Here is a 21,008-nt window from a genome sequence, read left to right on the forward strand (position 1 = left end):
CTGTGGCGGCACCTCTCGATCGTATGCGAAGTTTCTTGACAATAGTCACAATAGAACTTCTTGTATTGACGTTTACCGTTGCCTTTGCCTTTGAAATTGGAGTGACTGGTAGACTGTTTGCTTCTTTTTTCTTCTTCTTCCCTCTCTTTTGACTCCTATAAATATGAATAATAGCGTTAAATGCATATAATCGCCGCCAAGGAAGAATATAAAAAGAGAGGAAAAGGAAGGAAAGGGTGTGACAAAATCGTAATTCCTGTGTTGACAACAAAAGACACTGTAGGAAAAAATGATAGGCATGAATTTTTTACGCGACTATCTAGTTTGGAAAATGATCCAGATACATGAAAGAAAAGGCTTAGCTAATATAAAACGAAAAAATGAAAAGGCTTAGCTAGTAGAAAGTAAAAAATTATTGTAGCCGTACTAAAAAGATAAACGGACGCGTGGCCCAGGGCGCGAAAAATCGGAAATGAAAATTATTAAGTTTAACCGAACAAAATTGATTGTCAGGCAAAAGATATTTCTTGTTTGAGGAAAAAATTTTTGCGTGGCGTGACCTATGGTCTGCGGGCAAAGATAAAAATTTTTAAGATACCTTGCAGAGTGACTCCCAAAGCTTAATCTCTTTGCTGTTCATTTGCATACCTCCAAAACCAGCTTGGCTTGCAAATTGCGTTGCCGTAGAAAATCTTGCGTTTGGCTGGAACATGATGTTCATGTTTCGTTGTAACTTGCGCAAAGCATCTATCGCGTTTAAGGAATCATCGAGAGCTGAATGAATTTCAGGCCTCATTTTGACAGGGGCCATCAGAGAATATAGGCGTCGAGCATTTTCTTGTAATGCTTGCTCAATGTTTAAAGACTCGACGAGACAGGATTGCAAAAACACTAGTTCACTCCGGCCTGCAACGGGTAAATTGTGATACATCCCGTATTTACTAATCCTTTCCTGTTGAAGCCCCTGCAGCGATAAAATATATCTTATATACAATAACATAAAAAGGCTTAGGCGTTAGGTAAAAACAGAATAAGTTAAATATAAACGCCTGTCAAAATAAAATACATAAACTTTCGTTAACAAGAAATTAAAACCGACGCGAATCTGACATGTATGAGAAGTAAGAAAAATTATTTAAAATCGTACCTATGTAAAAGCCTTTGCTTAAAATAGGACTAGTAGGGAGCAAAGGGGCCGACCGCGAAAGAAAGAGGCTGCCCTATAGTATTATACTTATAAAAATTAGTGTAGAAGTAAGAAAGGAAATAAAAATCCGAAGAGAAATATTTTATACAAACATATTTTCCCTGGTAAGAAATGGTGCAAAAATCCGGGGCACGATATTTCACCAGCGAACCTTGAATATTTCGCATGCGGGGACAACCCATCATCACGTATGCTGGATCATATCTGGCGTTGTACTGTGGGTGGATTTGATTGGATCTAGCCTTTGTGCCAGGTTCGAACTGTGGCCGGCGATTAAAATAGTCCTGGGAGTCCTCTTCTGAATCGGATGCATCCCTCAGCCAGGGCTTGGTTGCCATCTTGGACGCGGGTGCCGCCGTCTCTTTCCGCAGAGATGTCGGCTGGGCGGCGCCGCCCCAGTCAATTGTCTCGTCCGAAGACTCGACATCTTTCTCAGAGTCATCCTCAGATTCGGGAGGGATAAATTCTTGTCTCCTTTTCTTGTTGGGTACATAAGCTTGTTCCTCGGCTTTCCGTTTAGAAGTGGAGGGATCATTAGATGCAGCCATCTTCTGTATTAATTCTTGGATAGAATCCATTTGTGCCTGTAGCATCTGGATCTTGTCCTCGTCTGGAGCAGATGCGGCTGACGGCTTTTCCCCGTTGGCTTTGGGCTTCTTGGAAGCATTGGATTTATGTGAACGCCTAGACGATTCTGACTCACGCCTAGATCTTTTCTTTGGAGGAGTTTTCTCCGGGGATCTTGATTTGCGTGGATTGGCTGGGGGGGTGTCAGAAGGATTCTGAGTCGTAGCCGTGCCGTTATTACCGCCGTTCCCCGTCGGATCATTGATATTGGCGGGAATCTCTAAAAAGAAATATAAATAGATTAGAGAAATCATATATATCCAGAAGACAGGTAACATATTTCTTAACCTACTGCAAATTAAAAATATCTTAAATATGCAAAGGAGAAACGTGTGTAACATCTCACCCTGAGGGTTTGAAATCCTAGCCGGATTGACTGGCTGTACCGCCGAAAAAAAAAGGGTGAATAAAAATGTAAACCGTAAAATATCTGTTTGAAAAAATGAAAAAACAGAACATTAAATAGCTGGCGCCGCCAACAAATGAAAGCTTGCTCATTGGGGGCGTATATAATATATTATAAAAAACTATCTATGATTTTAACGACGTAAAAAGAACTAAAATAAAGAGTTCTATATAAAATGGCTTTAAAATATCTTGTATACACGTGGCCGTAGCAAAAACTTATGGAAATTCTGTAAAGCTAGCGCGGTCGTGCGATAAGAAACTGAGACAACCCGATAAAAAATAGAAGAAGATTAAAGGGCGTATGTAAAAATTCTTTAAATTCTTTTAAAAAATTGGAAAAATAACTCCGACTAAAAGTAGCAACATTGAAACATTTACAGTAAAAGTCGTGTTAACAGAAATAACATACCAGAAATCGAAACAGAAAACTGGCAATAAATAAAGGATTTTTTAGACAAGCTGAGCCATAAATCCTTGGCTGAAAGATAAAATAAGAAAAATATTTTACCCATATTGCGAAGAGCATTCAGAGCGGCGTCTGTTACGTCGTCATTCTCGGTCTCTCCTTGATCCAAAAAGTTGGCAGGCAGTTGGGGATCAGCCATAGTCAATTACAATCCGAAAGTATGAATTAATTCTGAAATAAAAGACATATAAACAAGGCGAATGACGTAAAAAAGGCGCTGGGCGTAAAAAAGAATAATTGTATTGAATAAAAAACTACATCTGTTGGAATACTGGCTAAAAACATGCCAACAAAGTAAAATAAAGAATTCTTTATATAGTGCTGTTAGCCAAAAGAAATCGAGGCGAATGTGTAAGCGCCTCTGAAGGGGCGATTATGTTACTAAGTCTGTATATTAAGCCCCGATAGCTGGGGAAAAAATTTTTTAAAAATCGAAAACGCGGCATTCTTTCTTAACTGCGTTTCGAATAAAAAAGCACGTGGAAAATTCCAATATGGTCGAAAAAACATTTGTAAATCTATAGCATAAATAAATCTTAATTTTAGTTGTTTAATATATAAATAAGAAAGAATAAAATGATGGTTCGACGTAATTTGCAAACGTTTTATTTAAAAAACGTGTGGAATAAAAAGCCGCGTAAATTCGAAGGAGATATTACCACGTGGTATAATATTATAACTTGATGTAAATTAAAACCAAGCGTGGAAAAAGGCTTAAAAATAACAAAGAAGGAATTATGTAGCTAGTAGGGAGGGTGGGAAGGCAAATAAAAAACGTTTTCATTATAAAAAACCGCCGAATATTCTGGCTGAAATCGTTATATCACATGCACTGGATATAATCTACATAAACATGACAAAAATAGGACGTCATAACAAACGTTATATAGGAATAGTCATATCCTTTACTATAACATATTAACTTAATTACATAAAAACTGGAATTCGCGATTTAATTGTCGCCGAAAGGCCATATCGCTTGTAGAGCAGTTATGCGTTCACTAGTTCTTCAAATGTATGACTAAGCGAGTCCGAGAGATGTATGTAAGTGGGTGTGTGTGTGTGTATGTGTGTGTGTGTGAGTGTCCGTGCGAGAGTATGTGTGTGTTCCCCCCTTCTCTTCTGTTGAAATGTCCCGTGGCCTTAATTCACAACCCTCGCTCTGTGCTTTCCCGCGGATATGTAATCAGTAAACCGACCCTCTGTGATGTACGTCTGTCCGTAGAGTATATGTGTGCGTGTGTATATGTAAGTCCGTGGGCGCTCACTCCGTCTCCTCGAGTGTATTTTCCCCCCGTCCCCTTTGTGCCAAGGTGTGGGGGGAACGCAAAGTAAATTGCCTTCCCTAAGGGAGAATATGAAGCCTTCCCCTAGGGGTATAATAATCCTCTCTCCCGTTACGAAAAACGGAGAGAGAAAATGTCCGGTTTCGTGTATGAATGTAATAAATTCAATCTTCGGACTCTCGGACGTTACCGTCCGGAATATATAGTATTTTTTACCGAACTGCAGAAAACTGCGCATCCTCTTAATTAAATAATTGAAGAGGGAAACAAATGGACTTAATGGACCTTAACAGGGTTGTGCCATAGATCAAACTGCGGTATAACCGCGCTTCCTCTAATGATTGTAAGTAGAGGGGATGTCATAACAAATCAGTAATTTTTTACTTTATTTGCAATGTCATAAAAAATAGGATTTGTGAGCTCTATCCCCATAGAGGGGTCATTAGAGAAGAAACACTAATATAGCATATTGATATGACGACCTTTATCAAGGATTATCGATAATACTACGTATTTAGAAAGAAGTTTTCCAAGTTGCATATGAAATGATTTAAACAGGGATGAATTAAAGCAGAGGATTATTTCACTAACATTTTAATTCAACCCAAGTATGACAAGATTTATTGTTTTCTGGTGGTCCTATGATCCTTAATCTTTTCGAAGTACCGCCCCGAAAAATTGTGACAGTCCTCTGGAGGGGGGGGGGTCTTAATGCTCGAACCGACCACCTGGGAAAACAAAAAATCTCGTCTAAGACTCAAAAATCAAATAAAAAACGTTTTCATTATAAAAAACCGCCGAATATTCTGGCTGAAATCGTTATATCACATGCACTGGATATAATCTACATAAACATGACAAAAATAGGACGTCATAACAAACGTTATATAGGAATAGTCATATCCTTTACTATAACATATTAACTTAATTACATAAAAACTGGAATTCGCGATTTAATTGTCGCCGAAAGGCCATATCGCTTGTAGAGCAGTTATGCGTTCACTAGTTCTTCAAATGTATGACTAAGCGAGTCCGAGAGATGTATGTAAGTGGGTGTGTGTGTGTGTATGTGTGTGTGTGTGAGTGTCCGTGCGAGAGTATGTGTGTGTTCCCCCCTTCTCTTCTGTTGAAATGTCCCGTGGCCTTAATTCACAACCCTCGCTCTGTGCTTTCCCGCGGATATGTAATCAGTAAACCGACCCTCTGTGATGTACGTCTGTCCGTAGAGTATATGTGTGCGTGTGTATATGTAAGTCCGTGGGCGCTCACTCCGTCTCCTCGAGTGTATTTTCCCCCCGTCCCCTTTGTGCCAAGGTGTGGGGGGAACGCAAAGTAAATTGCCTTCCCTAAGGGAGAATATGAAGCCTTCCCCTAGGGGTATAATAATCCTCTCTCCCGTTACGAAAAACGGAGAGAGAAAATGTCCGGTTTCGTGTATGAATGTAATAAATTCAATCTTCGGACTCTCGGACGTTACCGTCCGGAATATATAGTATTTTTTACCGAACTGCAGAAAACTGCGCATCCTCTTAATTAAATAATTGAAGAGGGAAACAAATGGACTTAATGGACCTTAACAGGGTTGTGCCATAGATCAAACTGCGGTATAACCGCGCTTCCTCTAATGATTGTAAGTAGAGGGGATGTCATAACAAATCAGTAATAAAATTTGGTTGTGTGTTGTGTATATGCGCACGTCTAACCAAAATACCGCGTCAGATATTTGAGCCCTCTCTTGTCAAATGTCGTCTTCTCGTAAAAACTTGGACAAATACTACTTGTTCAAAGTTTTCCTGTATTAAATTAGTTCTCTAAAGGGGTGGATGGGAAAGAAAAATGATAAAATCCAATATTTTCATACGTATCTTTTGCTTTGATCAAATTTAAGAACATCTCATCAAGATTAATTATTTAATTATCCTTTCTTTTAACGTCAGGACTTTTTAACTAGAGAAATTTGAGATATAAAGTTTTCAAGCCGCTTGACATTTGCTATCAATTAATCATCGAAATAATAGGAAATGTTGGAGGGAAAAGTCAAAACTTTCCATTTGTTTATGAAACAAAAGCTTGTAATATGATATCTTTTTCATAAAAAGTCAATTACTAATTAGTCAGTCGCCATATTAACACACCGTAAACAAGACATCTTCGAACAAAGAAAATATAGCTCCAATCTTAATTAATTAGGTTAAAAGATGTGTGATAACCTATCCTATATGATAAATTAAGTTAAATTATTTTTTTCTTCAGTCATAACTTTTATTTAATTAACCATCAACTATATGCTTTAATATTAAGATTTAATGTAGATACTTTCAATAAGAATTATGTCTTCTAAATCCACCATAAAATTTATTTAGTCTTTTTACTTATTTTACCCGGCCCTAGTTTTTCCTCTCAAAACCTTTTTTAAAAGTTAATGCTTTTTTAACAACTAGTTGCTTCGCCCCTAGGTTCTATGGATGCGGGTGGGGGGGTTGGAAGGTAGTTATGAAATAGCCAAAAATCAAACAAAGGCATTTATAATGCTTCCCTGAAAACTATAATAAATTTGGACGAGTCGATTCAGAAATATATATTATATAATTTATGGCCTCACCTTAATCGATTATGTTCTGAAATATATGCAAAAAAGAGAGGGGTAGGTTTCTGGTAAAAAAATCCGTAAAGGTTATATGTAAAAAACAGTAGTGTAGAACGATAAAAATTTATGTTAACTTTTAAAAAAAATTTGTCTATAGTTCTTTTCAATAAGAAATACACATATATTTAGTGAATATTATCGTTCTACTACTATTTTTAAGCCTTAAAACACACACTTTTATGGATTCTACCAGAAACCTACCCCTCTCTTTGAATTTAGTTAGTTGAATTTTATGGGCTAAGGGGCTGAATTGGGCCAAATGTTCATAAAGCTTCCCTTGAGAATTTGTATAATTGTCTAATAGATACAGAGATACTACTTGACATTGACACTTAATATTAATAAAAGAAATAGGTAGTTGCACGAAATACATTTAAACTTGAATTTAGTGAACTGCGTATTTTTTCCTCTCAATTCTTTAAACCAGGGATGCGGAGACGTTTTATTTTTGGTGCGGCTCCGCGGAGCCGCCCCGAATAACGGCTTTGGCTCCGATACAACAGAGTTACCAAATTATAATTAATAACAAATCTCTTTTTTAGTTAACCCCGAGCCGTTATTTTAAGAAAATAACGGTAATTTCACATGAACATCAAAAAATCCAAATAATTTATAATTTCCTCATTTTTAACCCAAGCTGTACCAGGAAATCTGCTAAAGGTTACCCCATCTTTCATTTCCAAGAACAAACTCCGCCCATTTCTTCAGCCTTTACTATTTAATCCATCATTCAGGGCTAAGGTTAAAATCCTTTAATTAAAAATTTGCCCCGCCTCTAGGTCAATACAAATATGGCCAAAAAAATTTGCCAGAACTCCTATAAAAAGTTATAATTTAATTCATTTTTTCAAATTTCTTTAGTTTTTATTTTTACATTATGTTGATTAGTTTCAACAAAATTTGTGACATATTATTTATATAAACTTGTGATAGATATCTTTGATCATTTTTAAAATTTATTGTTATCTAATGTCTCATACCTATATTATTTTTAGACAAAATGAATTAAAATTGATTGCCTAAATTCAAATATATTTTCATGTCTTAGAAAAGTGTATTTCTTGTAAAAATAGGTTGAAAAACATGCTAACTTTAAAATAATTTTCAGGGCAATTGAGTATTCGAAGAGGGCAGGTACTAGGAAGACTACCTGGAAAATATCATCATCCAAATTAAAAAAAAGACATTTGGAGCGATGATACTATTTTTACACAACGCTACCATCAAATGATAAAATTATATTCTTGTATTTTCAGATAAGATGCCTAATTATGTCTTTTTCAATCTGGCTACCAGCGGATTCAGCAGCAGTTACAATGATACTATACTCCAAATAGGAGCCGTGGACTCCTACAATCCACGCAAAAAATTCAACGGTTATGTTGAACCTGGACGCCGTATACACAGTAAAGCAACTGAAAAGCATGGATACACTACTGATAGTAGCTGCACAAAGCTTATCAACAAGCATGGTAAGTATTTCAGGATATAGTGATTAAAAGGGGGGGGGGGGGGGTCTTAATGCAACCATCTCGTAATCAGTGAGCAAATGTCACTTAAAATTCGAATTTCCATCTATAATTTTGCATGAGTAATCCTTGGTAGGTCTATTTTCCCTAAATCGAACAAAAAGTTGGAAAAGTTACGGCTAACGGCTGGCGGCTCAGCTATTTTGTCATTTTTTTGATATTTATACTGCAAATTAGTCACGAAACCTCTCTTAACATAATACTCTTTTCTACTCCAAAACGCTATCAAACGGTTCTAGACGGTAGCTGTTGGTACTAGAAGTTTTAAAATTGGTTATTGCTATCATTTAACATGAATTAAACCAAAAATATGTTTTAAAAAGTCGATTCCTACGTAATTGATGATGGATTTACACTGAAAATAGGCAAAAAACGGCTGAACGGCTGAGCCGCTAGCCGTTACTTTTCCAACTTTTTGTTCGATTTAGGGAAAATAGACCTACCAAGGATTACTCATGCAAAAGTTCAGATCGAAATTCGAATTTTAAGTGTCATTTGCTCACTGATTACGAGATGGTTGCATTAAAACCCCCCCCTTATATAATATTATTTCCTAATCCTTATACTAAAGTAACAGGATGTCTATCTGTTTGTTTGTTTGTTTGTCTGTCTGTTTGTAATTAACTAACCCTTCAAAAGATAAAGAATTAAAAGTTTGATTATTCTTGTTACATATTTCAAACCAAAGTTTGTCTTAAACTATATCCGCCTTTTATTTTGATTAAGGTTTAGCGATTTTTTTACTTTTCTCTCAGTTTTAAAATCGTATGATTGAACCTAAACAACCTGGGACACTATGGCATCCGTATTATGTCATTCATATGTCCCTCTAAGTATGTTGTTTATTTCAAAAAGGCATCAGTTTTCATGGAAACTATTCTTGTTTTAGGAACTGAACTACCTTGCTTGGATCTTAAAACCCAACTTCGACGTTTCATGGATTGGATGAACAAATCTTTTCGTGGCAGGCAGGGTTGTCATAGAAATATTATTTAACTTTTATTAACAGCTAAGAATTAAGATGTTTAATATAATGTTAAGTTTTTGTACTCAAAGCTGAAATAGGCAGGGAGGGAGGGGACATTTGACTGAAAGGGGGGGGGGGGTAAAATGTGGTGACTCGTGCCACGACATCCGCCAATTTTATTTTGGATGCTACTCCCTTAGTTTTAAAGATAATTGGGTAAAATCTTTTGGGCTGGATCACTAATTACCCCAAGTTTTGGTATCTTTAAAAAAAAGGCGAGGGGACCGCCGCTCCCGCCGTTCACCGCCATTTCCGCCGCCGCCAAAAAAATTTTTTATTGCATTTCTCGCCGAATTAGGCAGTTTGGAATCATTTGAGACCAAGTTATTTTTTTCAAAAAATTTTCCCCTAATAACCAACCCTGCGGGGGAAAAATTTTTGAAAAAAATAACATGGTCTCAAATGATACCAAATTGCCTAATTCAGCGAGAAATGCAATATTTTGGCGGCGGAAAACGGCGGGCGACGGCGGGAGCGGCGGCACCGCCGCCATATTTTATTCAAATATTTTTTACTGTCCTACCTCAAAAGATTTTGTTTCAATATCTTTTGAAGCACAAGAGAAGCACTGAATTTAAGTTGGTTGTAAGAGGAAAAATTTTTGAAAAAAATAACATGGTCTCAAATGATTCCAAATTGCCTATTTCGGCGAGAAATGCAATAAAAAAATTTTCGGCGGCGGCGGAAAATGGCAGGAGCGGCGGTCCCGCCGCCGTTTTTTTAAAGATACCAAAACTTGGGGTAGGTAATTAGTGACCCAGCCCAAAAGATTTTACCCAATTATCTTTAAAACTAAGGGAGCAGCATCCAAAATAAAATTGGCGGTATGTCGTGGCACGAGTCACCTCATTTTACCCCCCCCCCCCCTTTCACTTGTACTCAAAATTATTTGATTGGGTTTAAAAGGAGGAGGCGGATGAGACTTTGTAACCACCCCTAAAATACAAAGGAACTCAACCAAAAAAGTCTCAAGGGCAAATATAGGAGAATTTTTTGTTCTAAATTATTTAAAATTGTCTATTATGGTGAGAAAAAGAAAAATAACAAGGGAAATGGCCCGGCCACATTGTAATACATTAAAGCAAATGCAATGCAAAAGTTCAGTGCTGTAACTCTTATTTTTGATTGAATTCCTTTGAGTTTTATGTTTAGGTAATGATAATGTCTCATCCAAACTGTACAACCAAAAATTTTAATCTAAAGAATGCGTAATTTTGTTTATCAACGAACAGGATTTCCATCAAATTATCGTCCATAATCTTATCCTTGTATATTCTTGTAAAAAGGAGATAGTTTTCTATTTACAATGTCTAAAAAGATCAAAGAATAATGCAAAAAATTATTCCTATTTCTATCCTGTTATTAGGATTGTTCTAGTCTCTCATGGAAATTTCAATTATCATGCCCAGGTAAGCCATTTCTTAAAGTTATTTACGGGTAAAGGGAAGGTTGGGGGTGATGGTAGAATTACTCGTTACAGAAAGTATCTGTTGTAGAGATAATTGCGTGGAACCTTTCCGAATGAATCAGTTATTAACCCAAATAGCCTTACCTTTCTTTTAAAAAAACGGCAATGAGACCGAAAAATTGTAATTCCTTCAAAAAAAAATCTTATAGAATCTTTTTGATATATCAATGTTTCGTGATTTTTTATCATTCTTAATATCTTCTGTTCAAGTGTCCTTTCTCTTCCTTTTTTATGACCACTAATATTTGTTTGATTTACTTTGTCTGTTTGTCAATCCATGTTTTTTTGTGCTTCGCTTCTTATGACGTTGGCATCCTTGTTTTTATTACTTGCGAAACAATGAATTAATAATTTAGGTGCTACTGGAAAATCTAAAAACCTACAACATCTCCTACGATAAGATTGTTGGATTTGCTGACAGCCTGGTCATGTGCAGGAATATTTATCCAGGACAACGCTACAATTTAGAAGACATGACTGAGGCGTTGAGTATCCCCTTGTACAAAGGTAAACAATTTTGTGAAAGCTAAACTATTCAAAACAAGGATAATAACAACCTTGAAGGCAAAGTTAATAAAGAGGGTGATTTTTTTTCGCAATAAGCGCCAGGATAAAAATATAGGGGAAATTTTTTAGAAAAGAAGGTTTGGGTGAACGAACTGACCAATAAATGATGTCCATGTTAGAAACCTAAATTGACGACAATTTTTCCCCTGTCAAAATATCCACGTATGTGTGGTAATACGACACCCATACGGACAGGCCGAATACAGAGTTGCTTCGCTGTGACTTATGATAACAAACCCACCGCACTAATCCTATTATATCACTATCCATCTCATGACCGCTGTTAACCCCGCACCCGGCGGTCAAACTAAGCCTGCCTAAATGTGGGGAGGGGACTTGAACATGCAACTATCACGAGTCCATCATGCACTTATATAATCGGGAGGCACTGCCTCCCCTTTTACCACCGCTGCCCCCACAGCCTGTCTACCGTCGGGCGCTAAGCCCTAGCGCCCCACACCCCCTTCAAACCTAACTATTGTCATATTTTTGTTGTATATATATAGTAAACATAACTTGTAAATATTATTCAGTTTAAATATATAATTCTGTATGATTGAATCCTGCTTGTTTGTTTGGTAGAATACTTAAAGGCTAGGGCCCGTTGAATCCGAACTCGTTACCCCGTGGGCCGAGTACGCTCGGCTTACCAGAACTTGGTGTCAGCTGTGAGATCGAGCCTTACAGAAACTAGCCTATTCTACCTCTGATTGGACCCTTTGGCAAGTAAGGGGACAATCAGCCGCCAACTGACCCGTGAGACGGCCTTTTTAGGTCGAATTTCCATCAATTTGAACGCAATATGTGGGCCTCTGGCCTACGGCAAGCAGATTTAGCCTGCTAAAAGCGCCAGTTAAGACGCTTTTTCCGTGTCGTGTAGGAGTAGCGCTAGGTGCGCAGCCACGGCAACCGGATAATTTAGCTCAGACGGCTACAAAACTGAGTCTAAATTGGCAAGTGTAGCTGGGACAAGCCCCAGGACACCCAGGCCAAACCTACGAGACAGACAGCTGTGTGCTGGTCTCCCTAAGAAGGCAATGTGTGGCTGCGAAGCTTCAGCACACAAGTAAGCCCTACCACTGCGACGGATAGCAGATTTTGAGCCACAGGCACGGCAGGACGGGACATTCCCTGCCGCTGCCCCCCAGGATTCGAACCCGAGGCGCTGTAGGACGGGCCATTCCCTGCCGCCATTTGTCGGGATTCGAACCAGCGGCGCTGTAGGACGGGTCATTCCCTACCGCCGTCACCCCTCTGAACCTTGCAGGACGGACATTCCCTGCTGCCAGTGCTTCCAGAATCACACCTAGAGCTCCTAGTGATAACAACACATCATTGTGTATAAAAAGTCAACCAAGTGATAAAAATAAATATAAAATTGTTGACCAAGTGATAATTAATAAGCTCTAGTGATTCGAAGCTACAGTCTAAGCCACCATGGTAAGCGATACCACCATAGCTGCGGTGCGACCACCACCAAAGTTTCTGCCAACCCCAGCCGAACGAGAGGCCCCCTTGTCTCAAGGGCAGGACCTCCACTTCCCCTGCCATATCAGGGTGAGGTTTCCTACTCCTGACCCTGCCCAGCATGTACAGGTTGATGCCATGGTTGATTCTGGCAACCGTGTACCAGGGTCTGCTGTAATTTCTGAGCACCTCATGCACGCGATGGGCGTGCAACGCATGTTGATTCCGGACAACACCCAGATCCTGACTGCTAATGAGGAAGGCCAGCCCCTCCAGGTAATTGGAAAATTAAAAGAGTTATATATGGCAGTTTCACACACTCTTATACTCCATCTATACCACGTGACTGTGGTCCGAAATCTCTCCCACCCTCTGAACTTAGGAGGGTATTTTCTCAAGGAGTTCGGAACTAGGCTCTGTTTCGACATGCAACCACCTTGCTTGTGGGCGCGTGGGGAGTTTATCCCACTCCGTGGCGTCCCCATTGACCGGGAGACAGCCGAGAGAGAGCTAAGCTATGAGGGGCCTCTGCCAGGCCCCCTGCCTGAGCAGCCGCGTGTGGTTGAGAAAGGCACACACTGGGTGGACGCTGAGCTCAACGCACACAAGGGCGCTAACCTGCTAGCCATGGGGTTGCCCCCAGTGCCCAAGGTGCCAAGGGAGAGCCTGCCAACAACGTTTCCTGAGATTGCCAGCCCTCCAGAACCAATCTTCTCCTCCGACATTTTTATCAACGGCCAGCCGTGTCCACCTGGCCCCCTCTACCTGGGACCTCCAGCCAGTCCACCAGCCAAGCCCGAGTCCAGACCCGTCAAGTCGCGGTCTGATGTACCCGGAGCCACACTCAACTCTCAGGCCCCAGCCTCTCCCGGCGCCGTGCCCGTCAAGTCGCGGCCGGACGCCCACGGAGCCAAAGCTGGACCCAGCATTTTGGCCTCTCCCAGCGCCGAGCCCGTCAAATCGTGGCCGGACGCCCCCGGAGCCAAGCCTGGCTCCGACCCGTCAGCCTCTCCAGAAGCCGAGCCCGTCAAGTCGCGGCCGGTGGGTCCCGGAGCCAAGGCTGACCCCTCACCAGCCACGTATAGGCTGAGCGCTGTCACTCCAACTGACGGTCAACCACCCCAGCTCCGCACAGCCAAGCGGGTGGTCCTGCCTGGCCGCGGGGTTATGGCAGTCCCTGTTGAGCTAGTAGGCCATCGCACCAAGGATGCCATTCAACTAGCTGCCCCAGAACAGAGGTTTGGGGAGGACCTTGTTATTCCAGAGGGCCTGTATGCCCACAGGCCTGGCTCTGCCACTGTGTTTAGGGTACTGGTGGTCAATGAGGGGGAGGTGCCCCTCTTGCTGGATGCTGGCCTCCCAGTGGCAGGGGAGCTGGTCAAACCTGACATTCTGGAGGTCTCTGATACGCCTCCCCCGCGTCTTCACTCGGTCCAAGAACCTGCTGAGCCTATAGACATGCAAGAGTTGTGGGAGGCCTTGGAGATGGAAGACAATGAGTTCCTACGCAAGGACCCCTTGCTCAAGAAGGAGGTCTGGACTACGTTGTCAGAGTACAGGGACGTCTTCTCCAATTCTACCCCCGGCTGCACAGATGTGGTTGAATTGCAGCTGCGCCTCAAGCCAGGGACCCAGCCGATCCGCCAGAGATTTAGGGATCTGAACCCGCGGCAAGAGGCTGAACTGGAGAAACAACTGGACACTTGGCTGCAGGAAGGAGTCATAGAGCCGTCGGACTCCGCCTGGAGCAGCCCCCTGGTGCCCATCAAGAAGAAGGACGGGAGCACCCGCTGGGCCGTCGACTACAGGGCCCTCAACAAGTGTCTGGAGCTGGACAGCTACCCCCTGCCTAGGATCCAGCAATTGGTGGAACGAGCTGGCGGGCACCGTGTCTACAGTGCTCTAGACGCGGTGGCCGCATACTACACCATCCGTGTGTCTGAAGATAGCCGGCCCTGCACCGCCTTCACCACCCCCAGGGGCTTGTATCAATGGAAAAGGATGCCCTTTGGCCTGGCTACGGCACCGTCTGTCTATTCCAGGTTTATTGCAGGGGTCCTAAACCCACTAGGCACCGCCAACCTCCAGTCATACCTTGACGACGTCCTGACCTTCCACCAGGATACCTGGGCCCACCTGGCCAGGCTCCGAGAGGTCTTGGAAGCCCACCGCAGGGGAGGGATCCGCCTCAAGCCAGCCAAGACCAAGCTGTTCCGGTCCAAGGTGGATTATCTGGGTCACACCCTCAGCCGAGAGGGGATAGCCATGCAAGAGGACTATATTGACCGCATCTTGGACTGGCCAGCCCCTAGCACCCCCAAGGATTTGCTGGCGTTGCTGGGCTTCTTTGGATACTACCGCCTGTTCATCCCAGAGTATGCAGACCTCACCTACGAGATGAATCGGCAGAAGACGGCCAAGGCCCTAACCTGGACGCCTGAGATGGAAGCCCAGCTGCTGCAACTCAAGGACAAGTTCCGACAGGCCCCCATCCGAGCGCCGCCCAGGTTTGATTTACCAGCAGTGTTCCAGCTCACCACAGATTTCAGCAGCCGCGCCATCTCTGCCATACTGAGTCAGTGCCAGGAGGGCAAGGAGAGGCTGATTGCCGCCGTGGGGCGCAAGACAACCGACCCTGAGACGCGCTACCCGTCCTGGAAGGGAGAGATGGCCGCCATTATCTATGGGATCCGAAAATTCCACGGCATCTTGTCCTACCGCAGCTTCCAGATCAACACTGATTCCTCTGCCCTGCTACAGATGAAATCACTGAACACATCCACAGGGATGGTGGCCCGCTGGCAGGAGGAGCTAGCGGCCTTAGACTTTACCGTCTGCCACAGACCTGGCACCCAGAATACCAACGCCGACGCCCTCAGCCGCCGGGAAGATGCCAACATGCCAACGGCTAGCGCCGAAGAATTAGCAGAGCAGGCTGAGTATATCCACAACCTGGCCCAGCTAGGGGAGCCCGCAGCTAGCCGGCCTCCTGCCGCCCGACTGGATTCAGCTAGAGTATTGGAAGCCCAGACACAGGACCCCCTCCTGCTCCGTGTCCGCCAATGGGTGGCTGATGGCAAGGCCCCAACCAAGGCTGAGCTGCGAGGCAAGGAACGAGACGAGCAGCAGTACGCCAGCCGCTTCTCAGCCCTGGGGCTCGACGAGCATGGCTGCCTCACCACCACTGACCAGACTCTGACAGGAGAGAGGACAAGATACCTGCTGCCTTCGGCCCTCCAGCAGGATGCGTTCTTTCTAGCCCATGGGACCCCCATGGCTGGGCACTTTGGGATGGACGCAACTATCGCCCGCGTTGCCATGCACTTCTGGTGGCCCAACCTGGCCCGTGACGTCCGCCTGATGGTACAAACCTGCCCTGAGTGTGTCCAGAAAGTTACCAAGGAGAGGCTGAAGCAGGGGATCCACGTGCCCTCCCGCCAGGGGTATCCACAGCAAGTCCTATTCATCGACCTGGTGGGGCCACTGCCAGAGACCCCAGCTGGGAACCGCTACATCCTCACCTGCCAAGATGGATTTAGCCGGTTTGTCAGCCTCTACGCCATCCCCAACAAGCGCACCCTCACGGTGGCTGAAGCCCTGTTGCACCGCCACCTGGCCACGTTCGGATGCCCCCTGAAGATCCATTCCGACAATGGAATGGAATTTACCGGCCAGGTATTCCAGGAACTGGCCTCCCGGCTCGAGATTGGCCTGACACATCCACCACCCTACAATCCGCAGTCCAACCGAGTGGAGAGGTTTCATAGGACGCTCAACACAGGCATGCGCCTGTTCCTAGATAGAGACGATAACAACTGGGAGCCCCACCTGCCTGCCATCGCCTTTGCCTACAACACCAAGGCCTGTAGATCCACTGGTGTGACCCCGTTCCTGGCCTTCTTTGGGAGAGAGGCCAAACTTCCGGTGGACATGGTGCTACGGCTGCCAGAGACCGAATATGCTTCAGTTCCAGCCAACGTCCAAGCTCTGTTGCAGCGCTACTATGCAGTTTATGATGCCATCCAGCAGAAGGAGGAGGGAGCCATCAGGAGGAGCGCGGCAGCTTACGAAGGCACGGCCAAGTATGAGGTTGGAGACTTGGTCTGGTACCTGGCCCCTCGCCTGGTGCCAGGAAAAGCAGCCAAGATTACCAAGAGATGGACTGGCCCCTGGAAAGTAGTGAGGAAAGCTACAGAAGTCCATTATGTCATCAAACCTGCCTCTCCAGTAGCCAGGATCTCAGAAGTTACCGCGCATGTAGGCCGACTGCGCAAATACACTGGAGATGTGACTGCCCACCAGATCCCAGAAGACATCCAAGTTGACGTGGACGGCGACGAGGATGCCACCGAGCTGCCAGTTGGAGCGGCGGCGCCCGCAGCTAGCAACCCAGGAGAGTTCCCAGTGCACCAGCCAGCCGCAGCCGCCCCACAGCCTAGCGGCCAAGATCGTGACCCAGTGGAGGAAAACCTGCAGGAGCAACCCAACGAACCACCGCCGCCGCCGCCCGCTCCAGAGCCACTCAGAGATGCCATCTGGAACCCTGACGCAGACATGGAGAACCTGCCAGCCAGCAGCGGACCTGTAGGAGAAGAGCCAGCCACTGCGATGGAAGAAGCCGCCCCAGAAGAAGAAGAAGAAGCCATGTGCCCCCTGCTGATGACAGCCATCCCCATCCGGGTAGGAGCTAGGAGGCCAAGCAACCTGAACCAAGCAGGCGCCCCCATGGAATTCTATGCGCCCTTTGCCATCACCATTCCACCCTTAGGAACCACCAGAATCTGCCTAGGCCTCCGTGTCCAGTTACCAGCCGAGACAGAACTGATCCTGCAGACGAGGCAAAATTTCCAGCGGCGAGGCCTGGCCGTGGCCAACCCACGCCTAGAAGCCAACCAGGAGCTGACAATGCTGATCACCAACCACAGTCAGACCGAGCAACGAGTGTCCCAAGGAGCCTGTGTAGCCCGAGCTGTCCTCCATCGAGCTGTGCCCCAGGAACTGCCTGTCCGGCGCAGGAGCCGGCTGTCGTATCCCCAGGTTCAAGGCCTGGTGGCTCAGGAGCCACGCAACCCTTGAAGGGGAGGTTGTGGTAATACGACACCCATACGGACAGGCCGAATACAGAGTTGCTTCGCTGTGACTTATGATAACAAACCCACCGCACTAATCCTATTATATCACTATCCATCTCATGACCGCTGTTAACCCCGCACCCGGCGGTCAAACTAAGCCTGCCTAAATGTGGGGAGGGGACTTGAACATGCAACTATCACGAGTCCATCATGCACTTATATAATCGGGAGGCACTGCCTCCCCTTTTACCACCGCTGCCCCCACAGCCTGTCTACCGTCGGGCGCTAAGCCCTAGCGCCCCACACCCCCTTCAAACCTAACTATTGTCATATTTTTGTTGTATATATATAGTAAACATAACTTGTAAATATTATTCAGTTTAAATATATAATTCTGTATGATTGAATCCTGCTTGTTTGTTTGGTAGAATACTTAAAGGCTAGGGCCCGTTGAATCCGAACTCGTTACCCCGTGGGCCGAGTACGCTCGGCTTACCAGATATGTACTGTATCCATTGTTAGTGGGTAGAAACTTTTTTGTAACGGAAGTTCGAAGAACCCCAAAAAATATAGTTTTTTGTTTTAGGGAAAGCTTTGTCCTACCATGCACTTGATCGAGCTTATGCAATCAGGAATAGTTATTTTCTTTTATTTATTTAATATAAAGACTCAAGAGATAGTTGCATATAGTGCATTTCTGAAAAATGATTTCAAGCAAAAATATGTCATCAAACGTTTTTAATTTTGTATTACAATAATAACAACCAATTAGACATCACTAAATTAGTCGTCATGCTATTTTTGAGAAAATATGCTAGTTAAATCAATTGCATATATCACAAGAATACGATTTTCAAGTCTTTATATTTTAAAAACTACATGTTGGAAAATAGAAATTCTTTCAAACATATGCCCTATAAATGTAGTTTTAACCAGTGCAGTGCTTCGGAGCCGGGAGCCGTGGAGCCGCCATATTTTGCTGGAGCCGGAGCCGTAATTTTCGTTAAAAACGGCTCCGGCTCCGGAATAGATAAATAAAGAGATTTTTTTACAAATTATAATTTGGTAACTCTGTTTTGTCATGTGCAAATGCCCTTTTTAAGTTTTTCAAGTCCATTTTTATCAAAAATTTAAATTTTAAAACCTTCAAAAGTCAAAACTAAAAATTTTTTTTTTATGGGGAAAAAAATATGTCTAGTTTTTCTTGATTTTAGGTCGGATCCGGATCCGGAGCCGTATTTCCAGATACGGCTCCGCGGAGCAGGAGCCGCACCAAAATCAAACGGCTCCGAAACGCTGGTTTTAACCATTGAACAGAAGTATATACAGTTCACTAAATTCAAGTTTAAATGCATTTCGTGCAACTACCCATTTGAAAAATTGTACATAAATCCAGTCTAAAGCTTTTTATGTTATTGTGTCTTAGGTAAGAATCATTTATGGCATCGTGTTACAGAAAATTTTTCATGAATATTAAAATATTTTCTTTAATTTTTCATTTTCATATCCGCGGAAAGTTGTCCGTAATACGATGCGATAAATATCTATTATTTGATTTCTTTAAAAGTCCACTTAAGTCAATGTAGCATTAACATCAAATAACAACCGATTTATAATTACTTGGATGTTGCACAATATTTTCGCCTACTCTAAAATGGTACTTCCAGTCGAATGATATAATTGTATCCCTCTCCATTTTCCCCCACCTATAAGAGAAAAAACTGTCCAATTAATGCGGACTAAAGAAGCAACTTTAACTGACGCCAAAATTTCCCCTGTCAAAATATCCACGTATATTATATCCATTGAAATAACTATGACAAACTTAACAGGAAGTTGGTCAGGAGAATTGTTTACGAGGAACAGGCAAAGTTCTCTCGCTTTGTTAGGCAACCTGAGCACTATAAACCTACCAACCAACTTATCAATGCATACATGAGAGAAGAATAGATAGTTGACGGCATTGAAGGGGACATATCCTACCCTTGATACTGCCCAACACCTCTTTTCATGCCCAAATAATCCCACCAACCTTAATTCTATTGACCTCTGGCAAAATCTCTCTCTTGTAGCTGCCTTCCTCTCCAGTCAACCAAGTTTTACTAGCCTTCCTTCTCTACCAAGAGCCCCTGAAAAAACCCGCCTACCTCAATTATACTAGACGACGACCCCGGACACTAAAATGGACCACGAGTAGCCAACACATCTAAGAAGAATAGAAACGTGAAATTCTTGTAACCAATTACGCTTAGGTTTAACACATGCTTCCTATTCAAGTCAATAATATTCTGTCATGATAAATCTGCATTTATGTACATTTTATTTAATTAAATAGTATTCTGTAATGATAAACATGCATTTATTTACATTTTATTTAATTCAATATTAATCTGTCACGATAAATCTGCATTTATGTACATTTTATTTAATTAAATAGTATTCGGTCATGATAAATATGCATATATTTACATTTAATCTGTGAGAATGTAAATATTACAACCTATTATGTAACATTTATTTTTAATAATATATTTTTTTAATGTTTGAATTTTACTCCTAATTGTGCATCTACTCTATAAATACTCATATTGGTTGTCAAACCATACTTGTTTTAGGTTTTAAGAATAACAAGGATGACTACATTTATAAAAGCGAAGCTGCCTAATTAACTAACCATGCAATTTGCACTGATGTTCGTTATTGGAAATAAGTGCAACAGGATAAATGAATTTGTTGGACTTAGTTGATATGGATGTTATCACTTTTAACAATTTTGAGATAAGATAATGAAAAAATAACATAGATAATGACATCAAAGCTTAATGATAGAATATTGACGCACTGGCGCGTTATAGAATGGATTATATACCTCACTTTATATATGGTGTCCAATGGTTACAGAAATATTCTTTTAAAAGATGGTAAAAGGACAACTACATCGCAAACTGACTGACCAATTATGACATAAAAAAACTAGAAGTGATATTAATTTTGGCATAAAAATGTAATTAAATGCTTAAATAGCCCTAGGAATCATCATTTCAATCGCATAATTAAAATGGACTTATTTTTGGTAACTATTTAAAAAGTTGATACGCTCTCGAAATTGTATTTATCTGTGTTTCAAATCATAAGGACAATTTTAACATGCCTAAATTAATTATCAGATCCATTCATTGCAGGCTAACAAACCTTAGTTGCAGAAACTTCATTTTATAAATGACAAGTTACTTCGCC

The 21,008-nt window shown here is 42.5% G+C and overlaps 2 protein-coding genes across 2 annotated transcripts; one reads left to right on the top strand and one right to left on the bottom strand.

Annotated features, from left to right (window-relative positions):
- Positions 1–1,176: 1,176 nt before the first annotated feature.
- On the bottom strand, positions 1,177–5,653 carry LOC145311932 (uncharacterized). The gene is made up of 2 exons (XM_080150983.1): positions 2,751–5,653; positions 1,177–2,054 (listed from the first exon to the last, which is right to left on the bottom strand). Exons 1-2 carry the CDS (start codon positions 2,845–2,847, stop codon positions 1,177–1,179), a joined length of 975 nt encoding a protein of 324 aa, XP_080007109.1. The 5' UTR covers positions 2,848–5,653.
- Positions 5,654–7,893: 2,240 nt separating this feature from the next.
- LOC145311923 (DNA polymerase III subunit epsilon-like) lies at positions 7,894–20,106 on the top strand. The gene is made up of 6 exons (XM_080150970.1): positions 7,894–8,113; positions 9,060–9,138; positions 10,564–10,606; positions 11,022–11,172; positions 18,358–18,400; positions 19,601–20,106. The coding sequence occupies exons 1-6, from the start codon at positions 7,903–7,905 to the stop codon at positions 19,719–19,721; spliced, it is 648 nt and encodes a 215-aa protein (XP_080007096.1). The 5' UTR covers positions 7,894–7,902; the 3' UTR covers positions 19,722–20,106.
- Positions 20,107–21,008: the final 902 nt, after the last annotated feature.

The sequence above is a fragment of the Acartia tonsa genome, chromosome 2 (genome assembly GCF_053477335.1).
Source record: "Acartia tonsa isolate MP-2025a chromosome 2, ASM5347733v1, whole genome shotgun sequence".
NCBI classification, from domain to species: Eukaryota; Metazoa; Arthropoda; class Copepoda; order Calanoida; family Acartiidae; genus Acartia; species Acartia tonsa.